The sequence below is a fragment of the Cebus imitator genome, unplaced genomic scaffold (genome assembly GCF_001604975.1).
Source record: "Cebus imitator isolate Cc_AM_T3 unplaced genomic scaffold, Cebus_imitator-1.0 Scaffold39, whole genome shotgun sequence".
NCBI classification, from domain to species: Eukaryota; Metazoa; Chordata; class Mammalia; order Primates; family Cebidae; genus Cebus; species Cebus imitator.
Genome location: NW_016107354.1, coordinates 3,639,261 through 3,662,519, shown reverse-complemented (window position 1 = coordinate 3,662,519; position 23,259 = coordinate 3,639,261). Strand labels below are relative to the sequence as shown.

The following is a 23,259-nucleotide window of genomic DNA, read 5'->3' as shown; positions in this document are numbered from 1 at the left end:
ATAGAATTAAAACATGTATTATGGCCAAAATCGCAATTACTTTTGCACCAGCCTAATAACAACAATAACAGATAGGTGCTGATCCTTCACTATCTGAGAAGGGTAGAAGTATCAATTCATAGTAGACCTTACTAAATTAAAGGATATTGTAATCTCTAGAGTAAGCTACTAAAACAACCAAAAAAACCCCCATAATTCTATGCAATACATATAGATGGGAAAATATAAAATTATTCAAAATCTAACCTAAAAGGGTGGCAAAAAAAAAAAAAAAGACAAAAAAGCAAAAAGAATTAAAACCAGCATGACGAATACAAAGCACTAAAGGACTAAATCCAAAATGACAGCAATTACATAGAAGTTCTCCAATTAAAGGTCAAAACTTGTCAGACTGAAAATAAAAACTAACAACTATATGCTGCTTACAAAAGGCATATCTAAAAGAAAAGATACAAAATAATTGAAAAAAAAAATGGAGAAACATACACCATACAGTTCTAACAGCAATGTATAAGGATGCTGATTTGTCCAGGGACTCACCAGAGGACACTGTCCGAGTTTGCATTTTTGCAAATTTGGTAAATAGTAAATAGATATCCCAGTCTTACTTTAGTATGCATTTCCACTGAGTAAAGCTGAATATCTTTTCAAATTCTTGGGAATCATTCTGTAAACTGTTCATCTCTCTGATCTATTTTCCAGTAGGATTGTTTACCTTTTTCATTATGTCTATATAAGCATTTTATGTACTAGGGAATATATAGTAGAATCATTTTGTTATACCACTGTATACCACCTAAGTGGCTAAAATTAAAAATCAAAATTAAAAAGCCAAGTGTTATAGAGGATGTGGATTAACAGAAATTCTCATACACTGTCCTTTGGAATGTAAACTGATACAACCACTTTGGAAAACTGGTATTACCTACTAAACTGAATGTATGAATGCCCTATGTTATCCTATTTCTAGGTATATACCCTACACAAATGTGAACAGATAAAGAATGCTCATAGGATAATTATTCCTAATAGCCAGAAACTGGAAATAACTCAAATGTCTATCAACAGAAGAATGAAAAAATACTGTATAATACCATCTGTGTGAAGTCAAAAATAGGTAAAACTAATATTTAGTGTTAGAATTCAAGACAGTTGTTCCCTTTGGGAAGACAGCGGAGGTAGTGATTAGGTGTATTAGTCCATTCTCGAATCCCTATAAAGACCTACCTGAGAATGGGTAATTTGTAAAGATAAAAAGGTTTAATTAGCTTATGGTTCTGCAGCCTATACAGGCTTCTGTTCCTGGGGAGGCCTCAGGAAACTGATAATCACGGAGGAAGGTGAAGGGGAAACTGGCCTGTTCTACATAGTAGGAGCAGAAAGAGAGTGAAAGGGGAGGTACTACACACTTTTAAACAATCAGATCTTAGGAGAATTCACTATCACGAGAACAGCAAGGGGCAAGTTCGCCCCCATGATCCAATCATTTCCCACCAGGCCCCTCCTCCAACATTGGAGATTACAATTTGGACAGAAGATGTAGGCAGGGGCACAAATCCAAACCATATCATTAGGACAGGGTGTAAGGGGGACTTCAATGGACAATAATGTTTTAATTCTTCATCTGGTTGCTTACTTATTTTCTTATAATCCCTTGAGCAGTATGCATTATGCATGGGGGAAAATGCAGAAGGAGAAAGTAAGGAATCAGCAGATTCCAGAAAGCCAGCCTAATCTTTCAACTTGAGAGTATCTGCAGGACCCCGCAGAAGGTGGCTTAGACCTTCTGCTTTGAAGGCTGTAGGCAGAGGGGGAGATTAGGAGTCTTACAGAATACCCCTGCAAAGAATAAGAACCTAAAAAGCTATATCCTCTGAGCAAAGGGGAAAAAGTAGTACTTGTATACCCACCACACACCGAAGTGGACAGAGAAACAGACCACTTGAGGACTTCTGTCATGCAGAACCAGTAGAACAGACTAGATCTCTATTGTCTAATATGGCAGCCACAAGCCACCTGTGGCTCTTGGGCACTTTTAATGTGGCTAGTCCAAACTGAGATATGCTGTAGAATATAAAATACACTCTGAGTTTTGAAGGCTCAGTATGAAAAATATAAAGTAAAATATCCTTTAAATAATTTTTAGATTTTTGATCAAACAATATTTTTGATGATGTATTGGGTTAAATAACACAGTATTAAAATTAAAATATTAAGTGGGAAGAGAAAGAAATCTGGCACTAGATGAAAAAAAAAAAAAAACTCTTGAAAAACTAATGAACCAGCTCTACATCTTTTTTTTTAAAAATCAGATTGACAAAGCCCAACCCAATCAAGGTAAATTTTTCAAATTACACCCACTTTCACAGTGATACTGCCAAATGCCAAACATAAAGAGAAGATGGAAGAGGAACCAGGAATAACAGATCACCTATAAAGGAAAAGCTATCTACTGGCTTTTCAATAGCAACAATGGAAGACAAAATATAAAAAAGAAAGTTTTTGTTTGTTTTTTTGAGAGACTCTCACTCTGTTGCCCAGGCTGGAGTGCAACGAATGATGGGATCACATCTCACTGTAGCCTTGACCTCCTGGGCTCAAACGATCCTCCTATCTCAGCCTCCTGAGTAGCTGGGAATACAGGCACATGTACTATGCCTAATTTTTTTTTTTATTTTTGTGGAGATGGATCTTGCTATGTTGCCCAGGCTGATCTTGAACTCCTGGCCTCAAGTCATCCTTCCACCTCAGCCTCCAAAGTATTGGATTACAGTCATGAGCTATTATGCCCAGCAAAAAAGTTCTTTAATGTGTTGAAATCATGTTCCAAAACCAAGGATGAAAACAAGGACATATTACACAATCAAATACTGAGACCTCACTACAAAACACAATCCTTACTAAAACATATTCTAGGTATGCTGGATATATTTCAGGCAGAAAGAAGATCATAAGGAGAAAACCTGAGAGTAAAGACATTGGTATACACACACACACACAAACACACAGAGAGAGTTAAATCTAAATAAAAACTAAATGAACAAAATAATATTTCATCATGGGGTTTAAATAGGGGACTGGGGCAGCCATGGTGGCTCACACCTGTAATGCCAGCACTTTGGGAGGCTGAGGCTGGCAGATCTCCTGAGGTCAGGTGATTGAGACCAGCCTGGCTAACAAAGTGAAACCCCATCCCTATTAGAAATACAAAAATTAGCTGGGTGTGGTGATGGACACCTATAATCCCAGCTACTCAGGAGGCTGAGGCGGGAGAATTGCTTGAACCAAGGAGGCAGAGGTTGCAGTGAGCCAAGATCATGCCATTGCAGTCCAGCCTGGCCATAGAGCAAAACTCTGTCCCCCCCCCCAAAAAAAAAAAAAAAAAAACAGAACTGAAGTAATATAGAATTACAATCATTTTAAGTGAGTGGGAGTGGTAATCACAACTAAAACATTTTAAGGTTCTAAATATTATTAATGTTAAGAAGGAGGCTATAAATATTGCTTAACTTAGTCTGTGTTAGATATACATGTTAAAACATCTAGAGTAAACTCAAAAATAGCATACATCAAAGAATTTAAGTTCCAAACTAACAAAGGGCAAAATGTGGAATAAAAAAAAGTAAAAGGGTTTGTGAAAAACAAGTTTCTCTAAGAAACTTGTTTTTCTCAAAACTCAGAGAAAACAAAGTGTTTGAAAGAAAATCACGAAGATAAAATTCTCTCTTAATTCAACATTAAGAAAACAAGAGAATCAACATTTCAATCATACTTTGAAAATACCTTTGTCACTCTAAAATACTTATACTAGAAATTTTAAGATAGAGCAATTTTATTTTACCACTAACAATTATGACAAACTTTATGAGAGACTGTAAATAATGACTTTCTTGTTGCATAATAGCTGTGGAAAATATTTTTCAGGTTGCTAATGGTTCTGTAATTAGTATGCTACTTATTTTCTAATATAAAACAGAAAATACTTGCCTTTTTATCTTCAGGGTTTAGTTGATTAATTAACATATTGACATTGTCAGTATTCCAAACCCAAGAATTACTTGTGAAATATTCAAGAAACATCATAGCTTTGTGAAGACGAGTAATTGCTTTCATCATCCTGTATTGTAAGAAAAATTGACAGATTCATATTTTGTATAGATTAGGAAAAATCCTATTACCACCAATATAGGCATTAAAATTAAAATTATAACATTTAATCCTTAAGTGTACCAAACCAGCAGGGAATAAGAATATTTCTGCATCTTGGATGAACAATTTATAAATCCAAAAAAAAAAATTTTTTTTGAAAGCAGCAGAAAATGAATTTAATACCACCTAAACAGAATTCTACTGATATACAGAATTAACTCTCAAAGGATACACAATACTCTTAAATTTTCTACATCAATACTAAGCAAATGAACGGATTCAATTAATATGTCCTTGCTTTCTATTCCATAGACTATATTTTAGTTCACAGCTGCATTTACTAAGATTTCCTGTGAATTCATAATATACTGTGTTATATTTATAATCCCAACTCTCCAGCATCGCTGAAGCAAAGTGAATACAGAAATATTCGTTTCCAGGTAGTCAACTCTATTCATTTTAAAAAAAACAAAACAACTTTTCTTTAACAATGATTGGCACCACTCTTCATCATCTGGATGACTCATGCTGAAAACTATCTGAAACAGATACTCACTCACCTCCCCATACCCCACCTATAGTCATCCTTATAGAAATAAAGGAGTGTGACACTTGTTTCTTTTCAAAAGTACAAGGAGCTTTAATCTTTAAATCTGTCATTTTATATATGATGGCTCACTGTAAGTCATTGATATCATAACACTAACTTGAACAGTAACATCTATACAATAATATTTATGACAAGTAGGGAAAGGGAAGAAAGAACTTTTTGAAACAAAAAATCCCAACTTCTGAGAACAGAAAAATAATTTGTACAGAAGTATTTTTTTTAAATTTCATTTATATTATAATAAAGATTTGCATTATATGTATTAAGTAGTTCAGAAAGTCTCAAAATTGGAGGCTTTAGAAATAGGGGGCATGGAGGAAAATTACATTAGAAATGAAAAGAAAAAATTTTAAAAAAGTATCATTAGCTAAGCAATTCTGATAACACATTCAATACATTTAGAAAGAAACTGAGTCCAGAATACTGGAAAAAAATGAAGCAACATAAACTATGTAAAGAAAAACTATATTTCAACCAATAAAGTAATTTCAAAATAAAATATCTATTAAACACAAAAATAATTATCAAGCATTGAAGGCGGTTTTTGGACAGGGATAGTTCTGTAGATAAAAAGCATTTGAGGGGGAAAAACACATGCTGCTATTAGAAGAGATTAGGTGATTATTTTTTTCTAAAAAACAAGAAGAGACAACAAATTTGTCACTAAATCAATACACACTATCACGCCAGTTTAGCATACTTAAATCTCTTTCACACACACAGCTAACATGGTTTTCCTATATATATCTTATTAAAAAGTTTTTCTTAACTCTTTTTCACTGACAATTCTCTCACCTAATCTTATCTTCATATTCATTAAAGTGACAGAATCACCCTAACATCAATCACTGATTCAGCCATTCAAAACATAATTGCAGTAAAAAATTGGGGAAAGGGAAGAAATTTGAAATACCATATATTTGTGTGTGAAATTCATAGAATATTTATCATGCAAGAAAAATACATGGATCGAAAACTATGGGGAAATAGAAAGAAGCATAAATCTTTGTACCATCACTCCTTGGTTAAACATACCATAGAATAGATGTTTAAGACTACATTGCCAGGTATGTTCTGAATATGTATTTATTCTTTATTATGACTACTTTAAAAAAATAATCACAATCCTTTAGAGGAAGGCAAGATCTTAATGATTATCTAGTCCAGGGTAGATAATCATTTTTCAACCTTGGCACTATAAATATTGTGGGTTTGTTAATTCCTTCTTGTGGAGGGCTGTGAAGCATGCTGTAAGATGTTTGTCAGCATCCCTGGCCTCCAGTAGCAGCCCTCTCCCAGTTGTGGTAACTAAAAATACCTGCAAACATTGTTAAATGTCTCCAATTGAGAAGTACACAGATGAAAAATATCTGGTTTAGAGAAGTTAAGCTAGTTATGCTAGTTAACTAAAACATAAGGTCATAGAGCCATTTTTTAAAAATACTTTTAACAGTGATGAAATGTCTACTGTATTTCCAGAGCTAGAGTGAATAATTTATACTTGCTTCGACATGCAATAACACCATGCATCACAGTCCCCCCAATGACTATTAACCAAGAATCCATATGATGTATAATTGAGTTGTGCTTTTTATAATTACATCAAGATATACAGCAGGTCAGATTGTTATCTAGCTCACATTCAGAATTACGAAAATGAGTAAACTGGATGAAATGAATGACATGACTGACATCAGTTTAATGTAAAATTAGGCATTATAGTAAAGCCCCAATATAAGGTGTAAAGTCTATTACCATGCTCAATAAATTTCTGAACAAATTAAACAATACAAATTGTAAGACTGTATTTAACATTTATAAAATTATCTAAATAAAAAAATCTCTACATTCCTTGTTGCTTTTAGACTATAAGCTCCCAGAGGTCAAGGATCTGTCCTGCTTTTATACTTAGAAAGCCTCACACAGGACAAACCTCAGGTAAGAAAATTCTTTACTTTATGTTTTCTACTTAGGAAAGATTAATTTCCAAAGTTGCCTATGATATTATTTCACATCCTACATGCCCACCTACAATACAATGTCACCTTGACTGTCTTCTCAATGACAGCTGAAAATAACTTAGAACCAACCAAATGAGGTGGAAGTGACACAATGTGACTTCCAAGGCTAGGTCAGAAAAGGTGTAGAGCTTTCTGTCTTGCTCACTGGATACTCACCCTTGAAGCCTTCAGTCACCATGTACGCTGTCCAGCTCCCCCTGAGGCTGCCATGCTGCAAGGAAGCTCAAACTAGTCCATGTGGAGAGACCACATGGAGAGGCTCTGACACTACTGGAGAGAGAGATGCCCAGCCACACCAGCTGCTCTGCTCCTTCCCCGCTTTACCACTCCCTCCACAGCAAAGCTGCTCCAGTCCCTGTCTGACTATAATCATTTGAAAAATCCTGAGCCATTACCATCCAGCTAAACCCTTCTAGAATTCCTGACCCACAGAAATTGTGACACAAAAATAAAATTATTACTTTAAGACACTAAGTTTGAGGTGCCTGGTTATACAAAACAGATAAGAGATCTCAACAGATCTCAATACTGGGAGGGGCTGCTATAACAAAAACCTAAAACGTGGTATTGGCTTCAGGGTCAAGTGGTAAACAAAATCTGTAAGGCCTGTGAGGTGATCGGCAGTGAAATGTAAAATGACCAGGAAAACAGTATTATTAGAAGCCTTAAAGGGCTTTAAGAAAGCTGTTGGTGAGGGCTTGAAGTGAGGACAACAAACTGTCACCTGTGGTAAGAAGGAATATGGAAAGTGTACCCAATAAACTCAATGATCTAGCCGAAATTTGCTGAAAGAGGGCAAAAGAGAACAAAGATGATCTTTAAAAATGAACTATTTGAGTGCAATTTGGAGGAAATGTAAAATGTCAGCCAGGAATTCTTTAAGAAATGGTTTCTGAGCATAGCAGGGTAGGGGAAGATGGATTCTTTGCTAAGACTTTAGAAAGACCTAAAGTAGTGCCTTCCAGAACTTTCAGATAGACAAAAGGCACTCTTCAGATCTTAAAGAAATGTGTAACAGAAACTCTTATTGTTCAAAAGGCAGGATCTAAGATCTAAAAGTGTTGTCCCATAGCAACTTCACAGGGAACCCAAAATAAGAGAAGGGCTAGTGTCAAAGAGATTTATGGATATGGCTTTTGTCTAATGGGGTGAATTCCTTTAAAATAGATACACCGGAAACCCACACAATTTTTAAGCAACTGTGTCAGAATACATATAAAGGGATAGACAATAAAAAAATGAAGAGACTGCTATATCAAGGGTCAGCAAACCAGGGCCTATATACCAAATCCAGCCCACCACCTGTTTTTGTAAATAAAGTTTTATGGGAACACAGTCATGTTAATTCATTTACCTATTTATTGTCTATGGCTGCTTTCATTTTTAACAGCAAAGATGAGTAGCTTCAACAAAAACCACATGGGCTGCTAAACCTAAAATATTTACTATATGGTCCTAATTTACAAGAAAAGCTTGCCAGTTCCTGCCCTGATTCCCTACCCTTTTATGGGCAGGAAGCAAGATAAGAAGGCTACTTGGCTGCACACAGAGCCCATAGCACAAGCCAGTTTTTAAAAGGATGGCACAAGCCATCCTTGTAAAGAAGGATTACTCAGAGCCTCAGAAACCTTCCAGAGAATAAGACTGATGGTTTCCTAATCAAGAAACCATCAACACGTATCTGATTGGAATTCAGAAATGTTATGGACCAGTGTTTGCTGGGTACCTCCCAATACTCTCTTTTTGAATAAAACTGTTTAAAGCCATTATCCTATGCTACCATCATATGATGGGCGTATGGGCAGTCAGTAACTTGTTGCTTTAGTTCACAGATCAATTCTGGAGGAACTATACTCAAGGAGCTATCCTGACAAAATCACTCCTAAAGAGCCTTACCCAAAAATGGACCAGATTTAGATGACAAAACCCTGGCAAACAGCTGATGCCACAGGGATCTGGGGTGGTGGAGGTGGGGAGGCATGAAGGGGAAGGCATGGTGAAGGGGGAAGAAGCAACTGTACTTTCCATGTAGAAGAAATACGAATTGTTTTGGCCAGAAGGTTGACTACAGCAGATTGTACTTTCCAAAAATGGCGGCAACAATACCCTTCATCTTGACTACTTTCTAATTCCCCTTTCCTTAAATTTAGGAAGATTTGTGACTCACTCGTGACTAGAAGAATGAGGGAAAAGTGATACTGCATGACTTCTACAGGTAGCTCAGAAAATGCAACACAACCTCCACCTTACTTGCTAAAAGACTTCCTTCCCCCTTTGAAGCCATCAGCTGCCATGTAAGAAGTCTAATTCCCCTAAGGCTATCATTAATTACTGCAAAGAAGTAACGGAGAGATCCTTATGACATGACAAACAGTAATATCCGGGCTCCTGGCTGTTCCATTGCCTCTCTGCCCACCTGTCTCTTTCATCTGATCACAAACACATGAAAAGCTCCAAGCCAAATGTGCCCAGCTGATTCTTTCTCAAATTCCTGATTATGAAAGAAATAGTAAAATGATTGTTGCTGTTTTTAGCCTCTAAGTTTCAGATGATTTGTATGCAGCAACATCCTCTGAATCAGTAACTAGTAAACCAGCTATTAGCAAACTAACAGTAATTAGTAAACTAGCTATTCACTTATTTTTTTAAAAAGTTTACTAAGTCCCCTTTCTTTGTGTAAGGCAATGTGATATATTTAATGTTTTATTTTTTTACACCCAGTTTTTACTTTTCTGCCCTAAATTATAACCTTATTTATATAAAGAAAACATACACTGCCATCATTCATGAATTTATACCTGCTGTTTAGCCATGAAAGAATGTTTCCAATGGCAAATATTGCATTTTGCATATCACTCTAGAAAAGCCCGGAAATATTTCTTTACCCATTCTAAATTTGTTCAACACCTCTCACATATTTCAATTAGCCAACATATAGGGTGAGAAACATCTTGGAAAAGAGAGTCCACAGAAAATACCTACAAGGAACTCAGATCCTGATACACTGTAACTGGCATATACCTCACTTTTATTTTTGGAGTAACTGATGGAACTTCTGGGATCAGTATCTTCTTTATACAAAAAAAGTCAAATCCTGAACTCTCCAATCAAAGACTCCACTGTAATGCCAACGTAGTTTTAAAAAGTATTTTTATGATATATTCTACTGTAATTGTGTGGTAAAGACAGTAGAGGAACTTTTAAGTTTGTGGGATTTCAACAAAAACAAAAAATAAAGAAAGGTTATAACAAGTATAAGAAAACAGAAAGTTTTCCATTTTTTTTTTCATAACTGACATTCCCAACCTGGAAAATTAGTCAAAAACTGTAATAACCATATTATAAGCTGAATGGGCAGCTGAGATATTTCAAGTTATTAATTTTCTAAACATATCCTGTATTTTTAACATAAAACTGCAGCATCCATTCAAAGCAAAACTTTTACCCTTAATCCCCTATAAAAACTCATCACTAGGTTTCTAAGATGGAGAGAAGGGCTCAATTTCAGCTTATAATAACAATGACAATCATAATGTAGGACATTTTCTGTATTATGGAAATTAAGATGATCAATGACCCAGTAAGATGTGATCCATAGTTAGTGCCCCTAAAGATCTCCAAATTCTAAGAAATGTCCTAGCATTCTGATTGTGATTGTAATTAATCTGGTTAGTAAATCTAAAGGTAAAACTCATGCTAGCGACTTTTTCTCTCCAGCAAGCTTCTACCACCTTACCAATACATAGTGTATTTACTGCTATTCTTCTTACCACGGTTTCTGACCTGTCAACCTGAGTGCAAGATCGAGCAATAATGCAGGTACTGTATGTCTGACACCCTTCCAATAATGAAGCAATAGGTTGTTGGTATAAAACTTAATATTGGGGCGCCTGTAAACTTGGTTAAAAGGATGCATCTTGAAGTAATGATTTAGAATATCTCCTGTGGGAAAAATAAGCGTCAAAGCATTTTAAATATTGTTATTCAGAAAGAAACCTAAAGTAAGACCTAGAATTCAATACATGATAATAACTATCCAAACTTTAAACAAATTAGAGTAACTTACAACACTACTTTTGCTTTTCTGACAATGTCTTAAATTCAAGAGTCTTCTCAGTCACAAAAGGCCATTAAGCCTTATCAAAAGCATAAACAAATACAGAGTTAATATGCATTTTAGTGTAAGCATGGGTTGTTTAACAGTCAGAGGAACAGATAAGACAGAGCTAGTCACCATTACCTTGGGCTTCTTCCAGTCATCCTGAGGTAGATATCATACAGGAATGCTGGGGCCTTATGGCTTACAGCAATCCAGTAATGATATAAAAGGTGATTGGAGGTTAGATTTACATTGGGCCGTCTGAAGGCCTGTTCGAGAGGATTCCTCTTGAAAGTGGAAATTACATGGTATTCTGAGGAAGAAAAGTTGTGTAACAGCTTTGATAATAACCATGTAATGAAGTTTTGAAAAAAAAAATCATGTTTTTACAATGCAAAATATTTTACCAAAGATGTCAGAGTTCGTTCATTTAAAAAACAAACTTTTCTACTTTCTAGAAGCTAGTAGAATATGGGTATTAGAATGCTAAACTCAAGTGGTTTTATAACTGCTGCTATTTATGAATTTTAATTAGATGAATGAATTTTTGCTAAAATTCACTCTTAAAATCCTTTCAATGTTTTACCTATGTCAGTTTACAGTGTCACTTTCTATATTTCACTTCTCACGATAGCTTCTTTCTTTCTGTTCCTCTTTCCAGACTCTTATTACTGTACTTACTTAAAAAAGAAAAGGAAAATCATCATCCTTTGCTTAAGTTGCTCAAATTAACATTTATTAACAGGCATAAAACAACCCAAAATTAACTTCTGTTGTAATTTATGTAGGCTATGTAATGTCAACACAATCAAACCTAGTATCATCTATGTTAATACTTTACTGAAAATGTATATTGAGATAGTCATTAAAATATAATGCTCAACTTCAGCTTCTACTAAACTTTACAACACATTAAAAGATTACCAAAAAACCTAACTCATTTAAAATATTTAAATATTCTTAAAAGAATACTAAAAATAATTATAAAGTTAAAATCACCTGAGATTTTATCTTTTTCCTATATGCTCTAATGTCAATCTTTACACTGAAATAAAATGCCATAGAAAAATCCTAGGACAAATGTCATAAAAAATTTACATTGAAATCAAAATTGTTCTGCCGGGGTAATTATTCAATTAGAGGTTAAATATGACCTAACACTAAATTAATACCAAAAATATATTTTACTTTAAATTTGAACTCATCAACCAACAATTTAAAAAATGATTCAATTGCAACAGGTTTTAAGTTATACTACTCCTATTTAAGTTACACTATTCCTATAGAATTAAGAACACATACACCTGCTGTGACTCTGTAAATTTAAATAGATTAATGAAGGTTAATAAAAAATATTCTAGCAAACTGTATTCTTCTTTCTAATTCCTTCATTTATTACTCTGGGTACCACTTAATAGACCACCTCTTGTAAGAAGTGATACTGCCTACGGATAGGCAATGGCAAGACCAAGGGTGCTCACAAGGGAGAAAAAAAGCACTGTTCCCATGCCATAGGTATCTATGAGGGCTGCTGCAGATGGCAGTAGAAAAACAGCAAGGCTTAGACAAGCATAGGGTGGGTGGGTAAGAATAGACAACAGGACATTTTAAATTTGTGAAACATAATATTAAGAACCACAAGGTAGTATTGGTAGATATTACTTCTAAGATGACAATTAAGAACTAATTGGTAACTCAGTGGCCTTAATGTCTCGTAGGTATTCTAACATTAAAACTTCAGGGAACTTGGCTTTTTAAGATTTATTCTAACATTCAAAAACACAGGTAAAATCATACCAACTTCACCCCAGTGGAAAGGATTAGTGCTGCCTGTTGTACAATTATACACCATGATGTTTCGTGGTCTGCAAAGACAAAGGTGAAACCAATTAATCATAATAAGAGGCCAAACATATCCAATCTAAATCTTAGATAATATTCAAGAAGACATGAGGATGATGAGCATCTTTTCTATACTAATGTTTTTAAAGGATTAGTTTTTATGCTAATGACTATTTACAACTACGCTTTCTTCTTCCCCTACCAAAAATAATTATTTATTTTTAAAAATACAGACTTTTTTCCCTTTCACATTTTTCCTCCTTATATAGGAGTATCTGTTTTTAAACATGAGGAAAACAACAAACAATCTCAGCTCTTCTTGTCTCATTTTCAGAGGATCAAGCTGAAAAAAATTATGGACTGTTTCCTTGTGCCAGAAACAACATATTCATATAATCATCTCTCTCCTTTTTTATGACAGAAAATACTGATTATCAAAAATAAAGGTAGTTTACTAGTAGAAAAAAAAAGTTACTGGGAAGCTGAAAGTTTAAATGTTACCCATAAATGCGACTTTTACCTTTTAAAGGAAAGATGTTCATGGGTTGATTAAAGCTGCTCTGATGTGCAATGTTTAATATATGTAAACCATATTCTGTAAACTTCAGCTCTTTATATATATATATATACACCAAGTTTTAGTTTGGATTAAAAAATCATCCTTAGGGAAAGTATTTTTTTCATTTTTAACCCCTAATAAACTTATCTATTCTGTAAGTATAATATATGAGCATTAACATTAATTCTTCATTACTACTGATTGGGACCACTTGCTATTGTCTGTGATAATACCAACTCTTGGAGTTGGCAGTGATATTGCCTAAATATTGGTATGGCAACATCTGGATGGAAGGATTAATTAACATTAGTCAATAGTATGTCTTCCCTTTTCAGTTACTATACATTTAATAAGCAACATTGTCACCTCATATACCTATTAACTCCGGAATACCAGGCTGCTGCAAGACTCATGTTGACAACTACGTCTACAGGAACAAGATCTGCAAGGGCACTGTTGGAGGCACGCATTGTTCGAAGAATTCCTTTCCCTGCCTTTGTTGAAATTAAAAACAGCACCTTAAGATATATAAGCCATAGTGTATATATATCTAAATATACACATAAAGCAGAAAAATGTATAGAATATTAAATAAATCAAAAGGTTTACTTACTGCAATAAAGAGCCCACTTGGTCCATTAAAGTTATCAATCCATCCCTAATACCAAAAATTTAAAAAGGGGGAGAAGCTTTAGAAACATTATGAAGCTAGAGATTTATTATTTGAATTCTACAACCCCAAATATATACTTGATAGCTGTCTTCTAAAAACTAAAAAACAGACTATATTCAGGCCAAAATAATTCTACCAGTCCCAAACAGAAACAGTCTTCCTCTGGGATCAAAAGTGACTAAGTAAAACCATTTTCAAAGGGTTACCTATTCTTCCATTAACTCTCTGCAAAGAGAAATTTATAAAAGGGGGTTTGTACTGTTAAATATTTTTGCAAAATTAAGCTTGTTCAAGTTTGATTTTATGCCGTTTACTAATTCAGCATCCTGGGATTAAGGAAAATGGCAAATCCCCCTCAAAATTATGAATAAAACAGAAAAATAGAATAATTGTCAAAGCAACAAGAGATGCTATCACTTACTTCCATTACACAGACCTATGTTTTGGCTAAATCAATTTACCCAACTCGTTTATATTTCTGCTTTCTCTCATTCTAGGAATTCACAACTACCCTAACATCACCCTGTACCTTTCTTAGCTTTGTGATCTAGAGGAAGGAAGGGATCTACCTCTTGGAAGGTCTGCTTCTTTTTGGTACTAAGAAGCAAACCAAGTCATGTTCTCCTCTGACTTGAGACAATGTCACAGCTCTTGATTTAATTTTCAATTAGGATTTTTAAAATGTTGATCTACATTTCTAAATACTCAGCATCATATTACAGAAATGAAAGTTCCAATAAAATTAGCTCTATGAACACAAAAGAGCTTTGCCATGGTAATCCATCTTTAATAAATAATACCTGTTCTTAAAAAACTGCCAGCTCTTTTTATAGAGTTATAACTTAAAATTCTCAACTCCAATAATTTATAAAGGTTTTTAACAACTTACTGGAAAAGGTTCTTTCCAACTGGCACCAACAATCGATGGCCTTATAATCGCCACATTTAGCTTTGCTCCTTCTTGTTGTACAACATATTCTGCCAATGCTTTTGTGTATATGTAGGTATTAGGTCTGTCTCCTATCAATTTTGGCGTGATATCATTTACTAGGCCATCATCCATCCACCTGGTAAAGAATTGCATACAAATATATTTCCAGATATTTTACTATAAAATGAAAAGCCACTTAATTGAACTTTGCACATTCAAACATATCTGTTGTTCTGACTCAAATCATCTGATAACTTTTACTGAAAAATTAAACTTAGTCTTTATTTTTCTTAAACATCAACTACACATCCACAATCCCTTATTTGCAATTTCTGTATCCAAAAAGATCTGAAAACTAAGAGTTATTTCGTAAATCATACAGTGGATAGCAAAATCTGATCTACACTGACTTTCGGTCTTTTTTTGATTCAACCTAGTTTAAACAGTCATATATTTTATACGTATTTGATCAGGGATACTAACCCAGATCAAGTTAAAAAGTTTTTTCCTATTACACAGTACATAAATTATATTCCCTCTCTAAAGTCCAAATAAATTCGCAAATACATCTGAAACCTTTTGGAAGGTTGCAGGTTAGGAAATATAGATCTGTATATAACCACCTAGTGAAGTAACATGTTGATTATATACATTTACAATTAACATACATTTATAATGAACATAAAAGGTATAAGTACTTTTTATATATGAAAAAGAATATGAATTAAATTGAAGGGAAATTGCTATCCAACTTAGGAAAAATTCCACCATGGAGATGAGTTTTGAAAAATGGAAGGGATAGTTAATATATGAGAAAAGAAAAAGCCTCATCACTAGAATGAGTTTACAGAACAAATCTATGAGTTATTTTTAAATTATCTGCTAGCTAGATTTCTTTGCAGCCAGGAAAGGAGATACAGCATTAGCTTACAAGTTATTTTTCCGTTTCTCAAATGTTTGTATATATAAATGTTAGGAAGTGAAAAAGTAAAATGCTTCATTAACTTCCACACTCAACTTTTCCCACAGGTATTAAACACTTCTGTCTATTAATATATGAAGAAAATGAAGTAGATATTTGGGACCATCTAAGAAAATAAGTGAGAAAATAGAAATTAGGGAATTACAATGAAAATGTCTTGGTAATTTCTCATACTTATTTTTTTTTTTACAATCTATCTGTTTCCTCATAATGATTAGCAGGAAAGCTTTAAAGAAAAGACTGTGCTTATTTTAGGAGAAAGCAGCAGATGTTAACTAAGGAGTCAAAGTGGATAGAATCTCTGGAAAGAAAGACGACTAAAAGAGACAGAAGAATAAAGGAGGAAAAAACTCAAAGATATTATATAAGGATTAACAAATGTGAAAATATTGTGGATACTGGAATGTTTATATAATTGTAGTCTATAAAAGTAAAAAAGATCTTATTTTTTTGTCTGAACTTTGTCTGTTTGATGAGAAAGCCTAAGCTGCAGCAAATGAAAACAAGGTCATGGTATGTACCACTTCATTTAATCCCTATCTATCAATTCTCACAAATAAATTTTTATGTAATAATTGCTGACAGAATTTCAGTCCTCAGAAAGACGATAAACAGTAAGACTAATGGTATGAGTTAAAAAGACTATGACTCCTCTGATTCTTTAATAATTAAAGGCCTCTCTATAGATATACTCCATGGGTGGGGGTAGTGACAGCAGTCTTTTAATAAATTAGAAGCTTGCTATTAAACAGGCAGTCATGGGTCTCCACGGGTACTTCTTGGTTGCTAAGACTGATTCCCTAAAAAAGAGTCCCTAATATCACTAATAAGATGTTCAGGAGCCTTCCTCCAAAACCATTATATGTGGTCAAAAGTGAAAACTACATACTGACTTCACTAACATTCCTTTAGATACTAATCTATACAATAAAAAGGATGTGAGGATATGTAAAAATTTTTGAAGAAAAGAGATAAATGTATGTGCGCATGCACATGCATATGGGTGGGGTGAGGAGGAGGGAGAGGGACTTGGATCCAAAGTTTTGTTTTTTTTTTTTTGAGACAGTCTCACTGTGTTGCCTGGGCTGGAGTGCAGTGCACAATCTCAGCTCATGCAGCCTTTGCCTCCTGGGTTTCAAGCAATTCTCCTGCCTCAGCCTCCTAAGCAGCTGGGACTACAGGTGCCCACTATCACACCGGACTAAATTTTTTTTATATTTTTAGTAGAGATGGAGTTTCACTATGTTACCCAGGCTGGTCTTCAACTCCCGACCTCATGATCTGCCCATCTCCGCCTCTTTTGGGATCAAAGCAAATGTATATAAATTTTAAACAAACATACTCTAAAGAATCAATCAGCTTCTTGGGATCCACAGGTGGTGGGTAGACTACTTCATCAATATGCTTTCGATTACAGTAGGCATATGCTGTTGATACATGCATGAACACTTCCAGATTCTTCATTTGTTGTGCAAGGAGAATAAGCTGTCGCGTTGCAATCACATTTAACTGAACAGCATCTCTGTTTAAAAAGAAAAAGGGACAACAGAAAATTGGAAAGCTATGTTATTTATTTTACCTGTTAAAAAAATCTTATTTTCATTAGAGGGGTAGTAAGAGAGACAGAGACAAAAATTTTTGTTTCTTTACACCTTATCCTTTAGCTGTGATTTTGTGTATTTTATTTCAGTATAAAGTATGTTTACTCTATCAATTGGGTTAAAAAATTTTTAATTTTAAAATAACTTTCATTATAGCACTTAAAAATTAAAGTAGAAATTTAAAAATTATATAATTGCCCAGGAACAAACAGGTAATTTCAGTCTTTAGCTTCTATGCCTAATTTTGAAGTCATGCTAGACTTATTTTGCATCTTGATTTTTAAAAGTATAATATTGCATAATATGGATGTACCACAAGGATAAAAAAATAGAATGGTTAAGTAATTTTTAAATGTTAAGGTAGTCACTAAAAAGGATGATACGGCCAGAGAAAACTCAGAAACATTAAATTATATTAACATATAATCAAGAAAGTAAATGTATATTTCCCTCTTTATAGCAATCAATCCAAACACTTTTCTAAGACTACCTTATAAAATTCAAAGGGATATTATAATAAAACTGGTACATTTGTTACAAGGTACATGCAAGACCCCAAAATGATCTATACTCCCTCCTTGGAATTTACTTAAAGTAAATAATTCCACAAAAGCAAATGTATATAGGCAGAAAAGTTATCAATAAAGTACCATGTAATAATAAAAACCCAGAGAGCCCAAATATTCACTATGGAATATGTAATGGCTCAATAAAGTAGGTATTTTATCACAATGAAAGAATATAGCCACTAAAATAATTATGTGAAGACTACAAAAACATGGAAAATTGGTATGAATAATACCAAAAAAAAAAATACATGCAATATCATGTGAAGCAGGATTAAAAACAAGGCTCTGGAATCAGTCCTGTGTTCAAATTCTGACTTGGCCTATCTATCAGTTAGGACATAAAGCTATTGAAGCACTCCAGCCTTAGTTTTCTTACCTGGAAATGGGAACAATAATGAAACCTACCTACTACAACTGGTATAAAATTAAACAAAACAAATAGTTTGCAAGCATTTAGCAGTATTTCTAACATAGTCACCAAACAGGCAGTCAACAAATACTCCTTAAGGTAATGAGATGGTGGATAGTTTTTGCTTTCTATTAAACTTCTGTTTATAGCTTTTAAAAAATTGACCAAGAGATCTATTGTACAACATAGAGACTACAGTTAATATCAATGTATTGTATTATTAAAGATTATGAAGAGAGTGGATTTTAGGTATTCTCACCACAAAAAGTATGTGAGATAATGAATATGCTAATTAGCACATTTAGCCATTCTACAATGTATACATATTTCAAAATACATTGTACACAATAAATATACACAACTTTTGTCAATTAAAAAATAATAAAAAGGAAAAAAGATTTAAATGATACCAGTGACAAAATTAGCAAAGTAATATACTGTTGTTGACACTACAAACTGACACAAATGATCTGAAGGAAACTAGGACAAAGTATCAGGAATTACAGAAATGGTATATTTATTAATCTAGTTAATCTGTTGAAATTAACTCAGAGGTAAAACTTGTTCTAACCCTTACTTTTCAAATAAAAAGAAATTAAAATTCCTTAAAGTTTATTCTAAGTGAATAATACATAAATTGTGGTATGTCAGCATGATGGAGTATCACCAAATCACTAAAATTGTAACTATGGAAAAAATTAGAAATACAGAAATTGTTTCTATATTAAGTTTTAAAAGTAAAATTAGAAAGTCTATGTTTACAATCGCAAAACAATAATGTTCAAACACAAAAAATTAAAAAAAAACAAAAATAGTTTTGAGTACTTTCTAAAATTCTTTTATTTTCAGTATTTAAGAAAAAAATCCAACTACTGTTTTAAAAGGCCAGGATATTTCACAGATAGAATCCAGTCCACTTCACTGTAAAGCAGTGCTTTGATGTCTATCACATTTGCAAAACAATGGTGATAAGGAGAGTACTGTTTGGGACAGGTATACAGAGAATATTCTGTTACAGGTTCCTGAGGACAGGACAACAAGTTCTGGGTCACCAGAAACAAGGAATAACTCCAGGAGAGAAAAAAAGTCCTGTGCCATATTATTTTCTTTTAATTTAATAGTACCTGAGACCCTATGAAAACATATTAGAAAGACTTTTTTTTTTTTTTAATGAAATAATTGGGTTGGTGTCTTAAAATCATGGATGCATCTTTTTTTTTTCCCTTCCTTGTCTCAATTGAGGGGGAAAATCTGTTCAAGTGAAAATCCATTAAGAAAGACATTTCACAGAGAGGATACTGTCCACTAGACTATAAGGGAATGCACTATTTTCTTTTGCATTTGCAAAACAATGGGGGCAGGAAGAGCAATGTTTTGGGAAATGTACACTAAGGATATTCTGTTACATGTCCCTGAAGATGGTGACAGAGTTTCTGGGTCACCAAAAATAAGGAATAACTTGAGAGGAAAACCTCTGTGCCTTACCTTTTTCCCTTTGCATCTGTACCCGAAAGCCCAAACCTGAAGCCATTCTGTGCCCACATAAGTAACGCCTAGTATCTCTCTGCCAGTATAGTTAGCCTAACTCTGTTTTACCTCAATCCAATTTCTAGTCCATTGACCTTCAAACTGAGACTCTGACATGTTATATTAGAAGTTATTTAGTACTAATCAAAAATAATGTTCTCATTATTGTTTTGGTTACATGGAGTCATAAATGCATCTTCAATAAGAGAGGCTTTTGGGAGAGGAGTGCAAAATGAGAAAGTCTTTATAATTAGCATCTACCTTCACTAAATGTAGACATGGAAATCACTTTGAAAAAAATTTAAAAAGAAAAAAAGCTCAATGATCTGAAGTGCCAATAAATTTTCTTGTTCATCTTTCTTTTACAGACAGCTTAGGTTATTTAAAATCTACGTTGATAATACTTCTAAAGACCTTAAACCAGGGTTCTCATGCTTGGCATAACATACACCTGGGAGTTTATTAAAAATGCAGACTCCTGGACCTCATCCTCAGACACTTTTAACACATGAAACGAGGTCTGGAAAACTATATTTTAAATAAGTTCTCTAGGCGATTTTGACACAAGTCTCTTTTCCACCCTCTTACTCCTAAGAAAATACTGTCTAGATGAGATCTCATCACCACAACCGCCTTTTTTTTTTTTTTTTATGAAAATATAGACACAGATGTTTAGGGAACAATGAGTCAATCTTAGGGTAGGGGGCTCAGTCATCTGTAATTTTAAAAATGTCTCCAAAGCTGATTCTGACAGCAATGGTTCTAAAGGGGCAAAACAAGGTCCAGCAGTGACTAAATCACACCTAAGGCTCTTGCTAAAAACAAGAACCCTGGAGTATGATTCTAAAATTAAAAGGTCAAAATTTGGCAAGTGCAATCTAGGAATATGCATTTTAACACATTTTCCAGTAATTCTTAAGATTCATAATACATTCTAAAGTTTGATAATCAATGCCCAACAAACTCAATAGTTTCTTGATCTTTTTTTTCTTTTTTTTTTTTTTTGAGACAGAGTTTCACTCTTGTTACCCAGGCTGGAGTGCAATGGCGCGATCTCGGCTCACCGCAACCTCTGTCTCCTGGGTTCAGGCAATTCTCCTGCCTCAACTTCCTGAGTAGCTGGGATTACAGGCATGCGCCACCATGCCCAGCTAATGTTTTGTATTTTTAGTAGAGACGGGGTTTCACCATGTTGACCAAGATGGTCTCGATCTCTTGACCTTGTGATCCACCTGCATCGGCCTCCCAAAATGCTAGGATTACAGGCTTGAGCCACCGCGCCCGGCTTTCTTGATCTTTTCTAAGCATCAATCTTAACTTCCATTTCTTTCTGAAAATCTTTCATATTCATACCTTGGGTCTTATCACCTTGAATTGCTCTATTTCTAAAATTTTATACTATGAACCATACCATCTGCCCACTCATCTCTCTCCTTCAGCCTAGTTTTTGTCCTCATGGTCTCCAGTTTCTCACCTCTTCATTACTCTCAACTTTATTGACCCTGTCTAACTTGCACTTCCCTTACTAGTACCTTTCCTTATAACAGACGCCATGATCAACTACTTAAGTCACTCCATTTATTATCTTCACTTCTACCCTCACTTTTTTCTTTCTTTTTGAGATGGAGTCTCGCTCTGTCATCCAGGCTGGAGTGCAATGGTACCTTCTTTGGTCACTGCAACCTCCACCTCCCAGGTTCAAGTGATTCTCTTTCCTCAGTCTCCCAAGTAGCTGGGATTACAGGTGTGTGCTACATGCCCGGCTAATTTTTGTATTATTAGTAGAGACAGGGTTTCACCATGTTGGCTAGGCTGATCTTGAACACCCGACCTCAGATGATCTGCCTGCCTCAGCCTCCCGAAGTGCTGAGATTACAGGCATGAGCCACCATGCCCAGCCCTCCCCACATTTTTTGTATTTCCTCATGAATCCTAAGCCTGATATCTATTTTTCTCCTGTCTCAGGATTTAGGAACCACCACATATGAAAATAAGTGAGCTCTATCTACCTTCTCTCAACCTCCATAGCATTTAATGTATGCTCCTTGATAAATCCTTATTTTCTATCCTATATTATGGTTATTTTGCATATCCTATCTCCTCTAGACTACATGCACTTTGCAAATAAGATCTGTGTGCAATTTATGCTGGTTTCTCTCCTACGGTATTGGGCTTAATGTTGTAGTAACATCTGAAAGCTTCCTCCCCAACAGTAAAAGCTTCATGCCATTTTTTATTTGTGGGTTAACTTAACAAGCAGTTATAAAGAGTAATTGTTATCTGTCTCTACAAAAAATACAAAAATTAGCCAAGCATGTTGACATACGCCTGCAGTCCCAGCCACTAGGGAGGCTGAGGTGAAAGGATCACTTGAACCCAGGAGGTCGAGGTTGCAGTGAGCCATGATTACACCATAGCATTCCAGCCCGGGCAATAAAGGTGAGACCCTACCTTTAAAAAAAAAAAAAAAAAAAGTAATTCTTTCATACAAAGTTGTTCTACGCCTATCTGGAATATTACAGAATCTCTGACCCAAACCCAATGTCCTAGCACCACTTGGATGTCAAAATTGCTTCCCAGAAATAATTTCAATGTAATGACAAGGACTAGGTCAGTGAACATACGTGCCTTGACAGTGGAAGAGAAGAACAACGTAACATGTACGAGGCCTTCTGCTATAGCTTCTCTAGTAAAAGAAGAAAATAATAATGAGAAGATGTCTTTTCATTAATGGTAGCCTTGCTTACCCTAGGGTGACAGAAAGAGAGACTAAGTTCCCTGAAAGTACTTTACTTTGATCCTCCTTGTAAAGCTTCCCTTTATGAGTTGCACCCTAATCAATGTTGCCTGTTCACATTTCAAAGCATGTAATTTTCCCCTTTAAGTCAATGAGGACTAGACCACCATTAGCCAATATCTATGCATGGTTTCAATGAAAACATGCTAAGCTTCATAAAGCTGTGTGAACTCTTCCTTTTGTCTATGAAGGAAATAATAAAAGCCAGAACTACAGGGAAAGAAGAATCTATTTTACTGATCATTTCACACTATCTTTTCTTTAGGAAAAGATAAAGCACTAATTAAAAATTAAAGACCACATTAACAATCTTGGAAATGCTAGTCAAAAACAAATTGTTAGACCTATATGCAAATATATATACACACAAGGAAAATTTTAAATGTAAAAAACAAGGAGTTTTGTTAGCTGATGAGGGTATCAGTCCCTTTAAGATTTCTTATAGGTGTTACTTTTAAAAATTATTTTTAAAGTAACTTTTATAGGTGTT

The 23,259-nt window shown here is 34.4% G+C and overlaps 1 protein-coding gene across 3 annotated transcripts in view; it reads right to left on the bottom strand.

The window, feature by feature from the left end:
- The window catches only part of FAR1 (fatty acyl-CoA reductase 1), a 59,794-nt gene that overhangs the window by 5,662 nt on the left and 30,873 nt on the right, over window positions 1-23,259 (bottom strand). For 2 of the 3 annotated variants that reach the window (XM_017525785.2, XM_017525787.2), the window contains 7 exons: window positions 17,209-17,388; window positions 14,843-15,020; window positions 13,894-13,938; window positions 13,656-13,774; window positions 12,677-12,744; window positions 11,021-11,192; window positions 3,988-4,117 (listed from right to left, as the gene is read on the bottom strand). In XM_017525785.2, the coding sequence (XP_017381274.1) occupies window positions 3,988-4,117; window positions 11,021-11,192; window positions 12,677-12,744; window positions 13,656-13,774; window positions 13,894-13,938; window positions 14,843-15,020; window positions 17,209-17,388 (892 nt within the window). Of the gene's footprint in view, window positions 1-3,987; window positions 4,118-10,550; window positions 10,723-11,020; window positions 11,193-12,676; window positions 12,745-13,655; window positions 13,775-13,893; window positions 13,939-14,842; window positions 15,021-17,208; window positions 17,389-23,259 lie in introns of all 3 variants that reach the window. The other variant, XM_037737500.1, reaches the window with a different exon arrangement.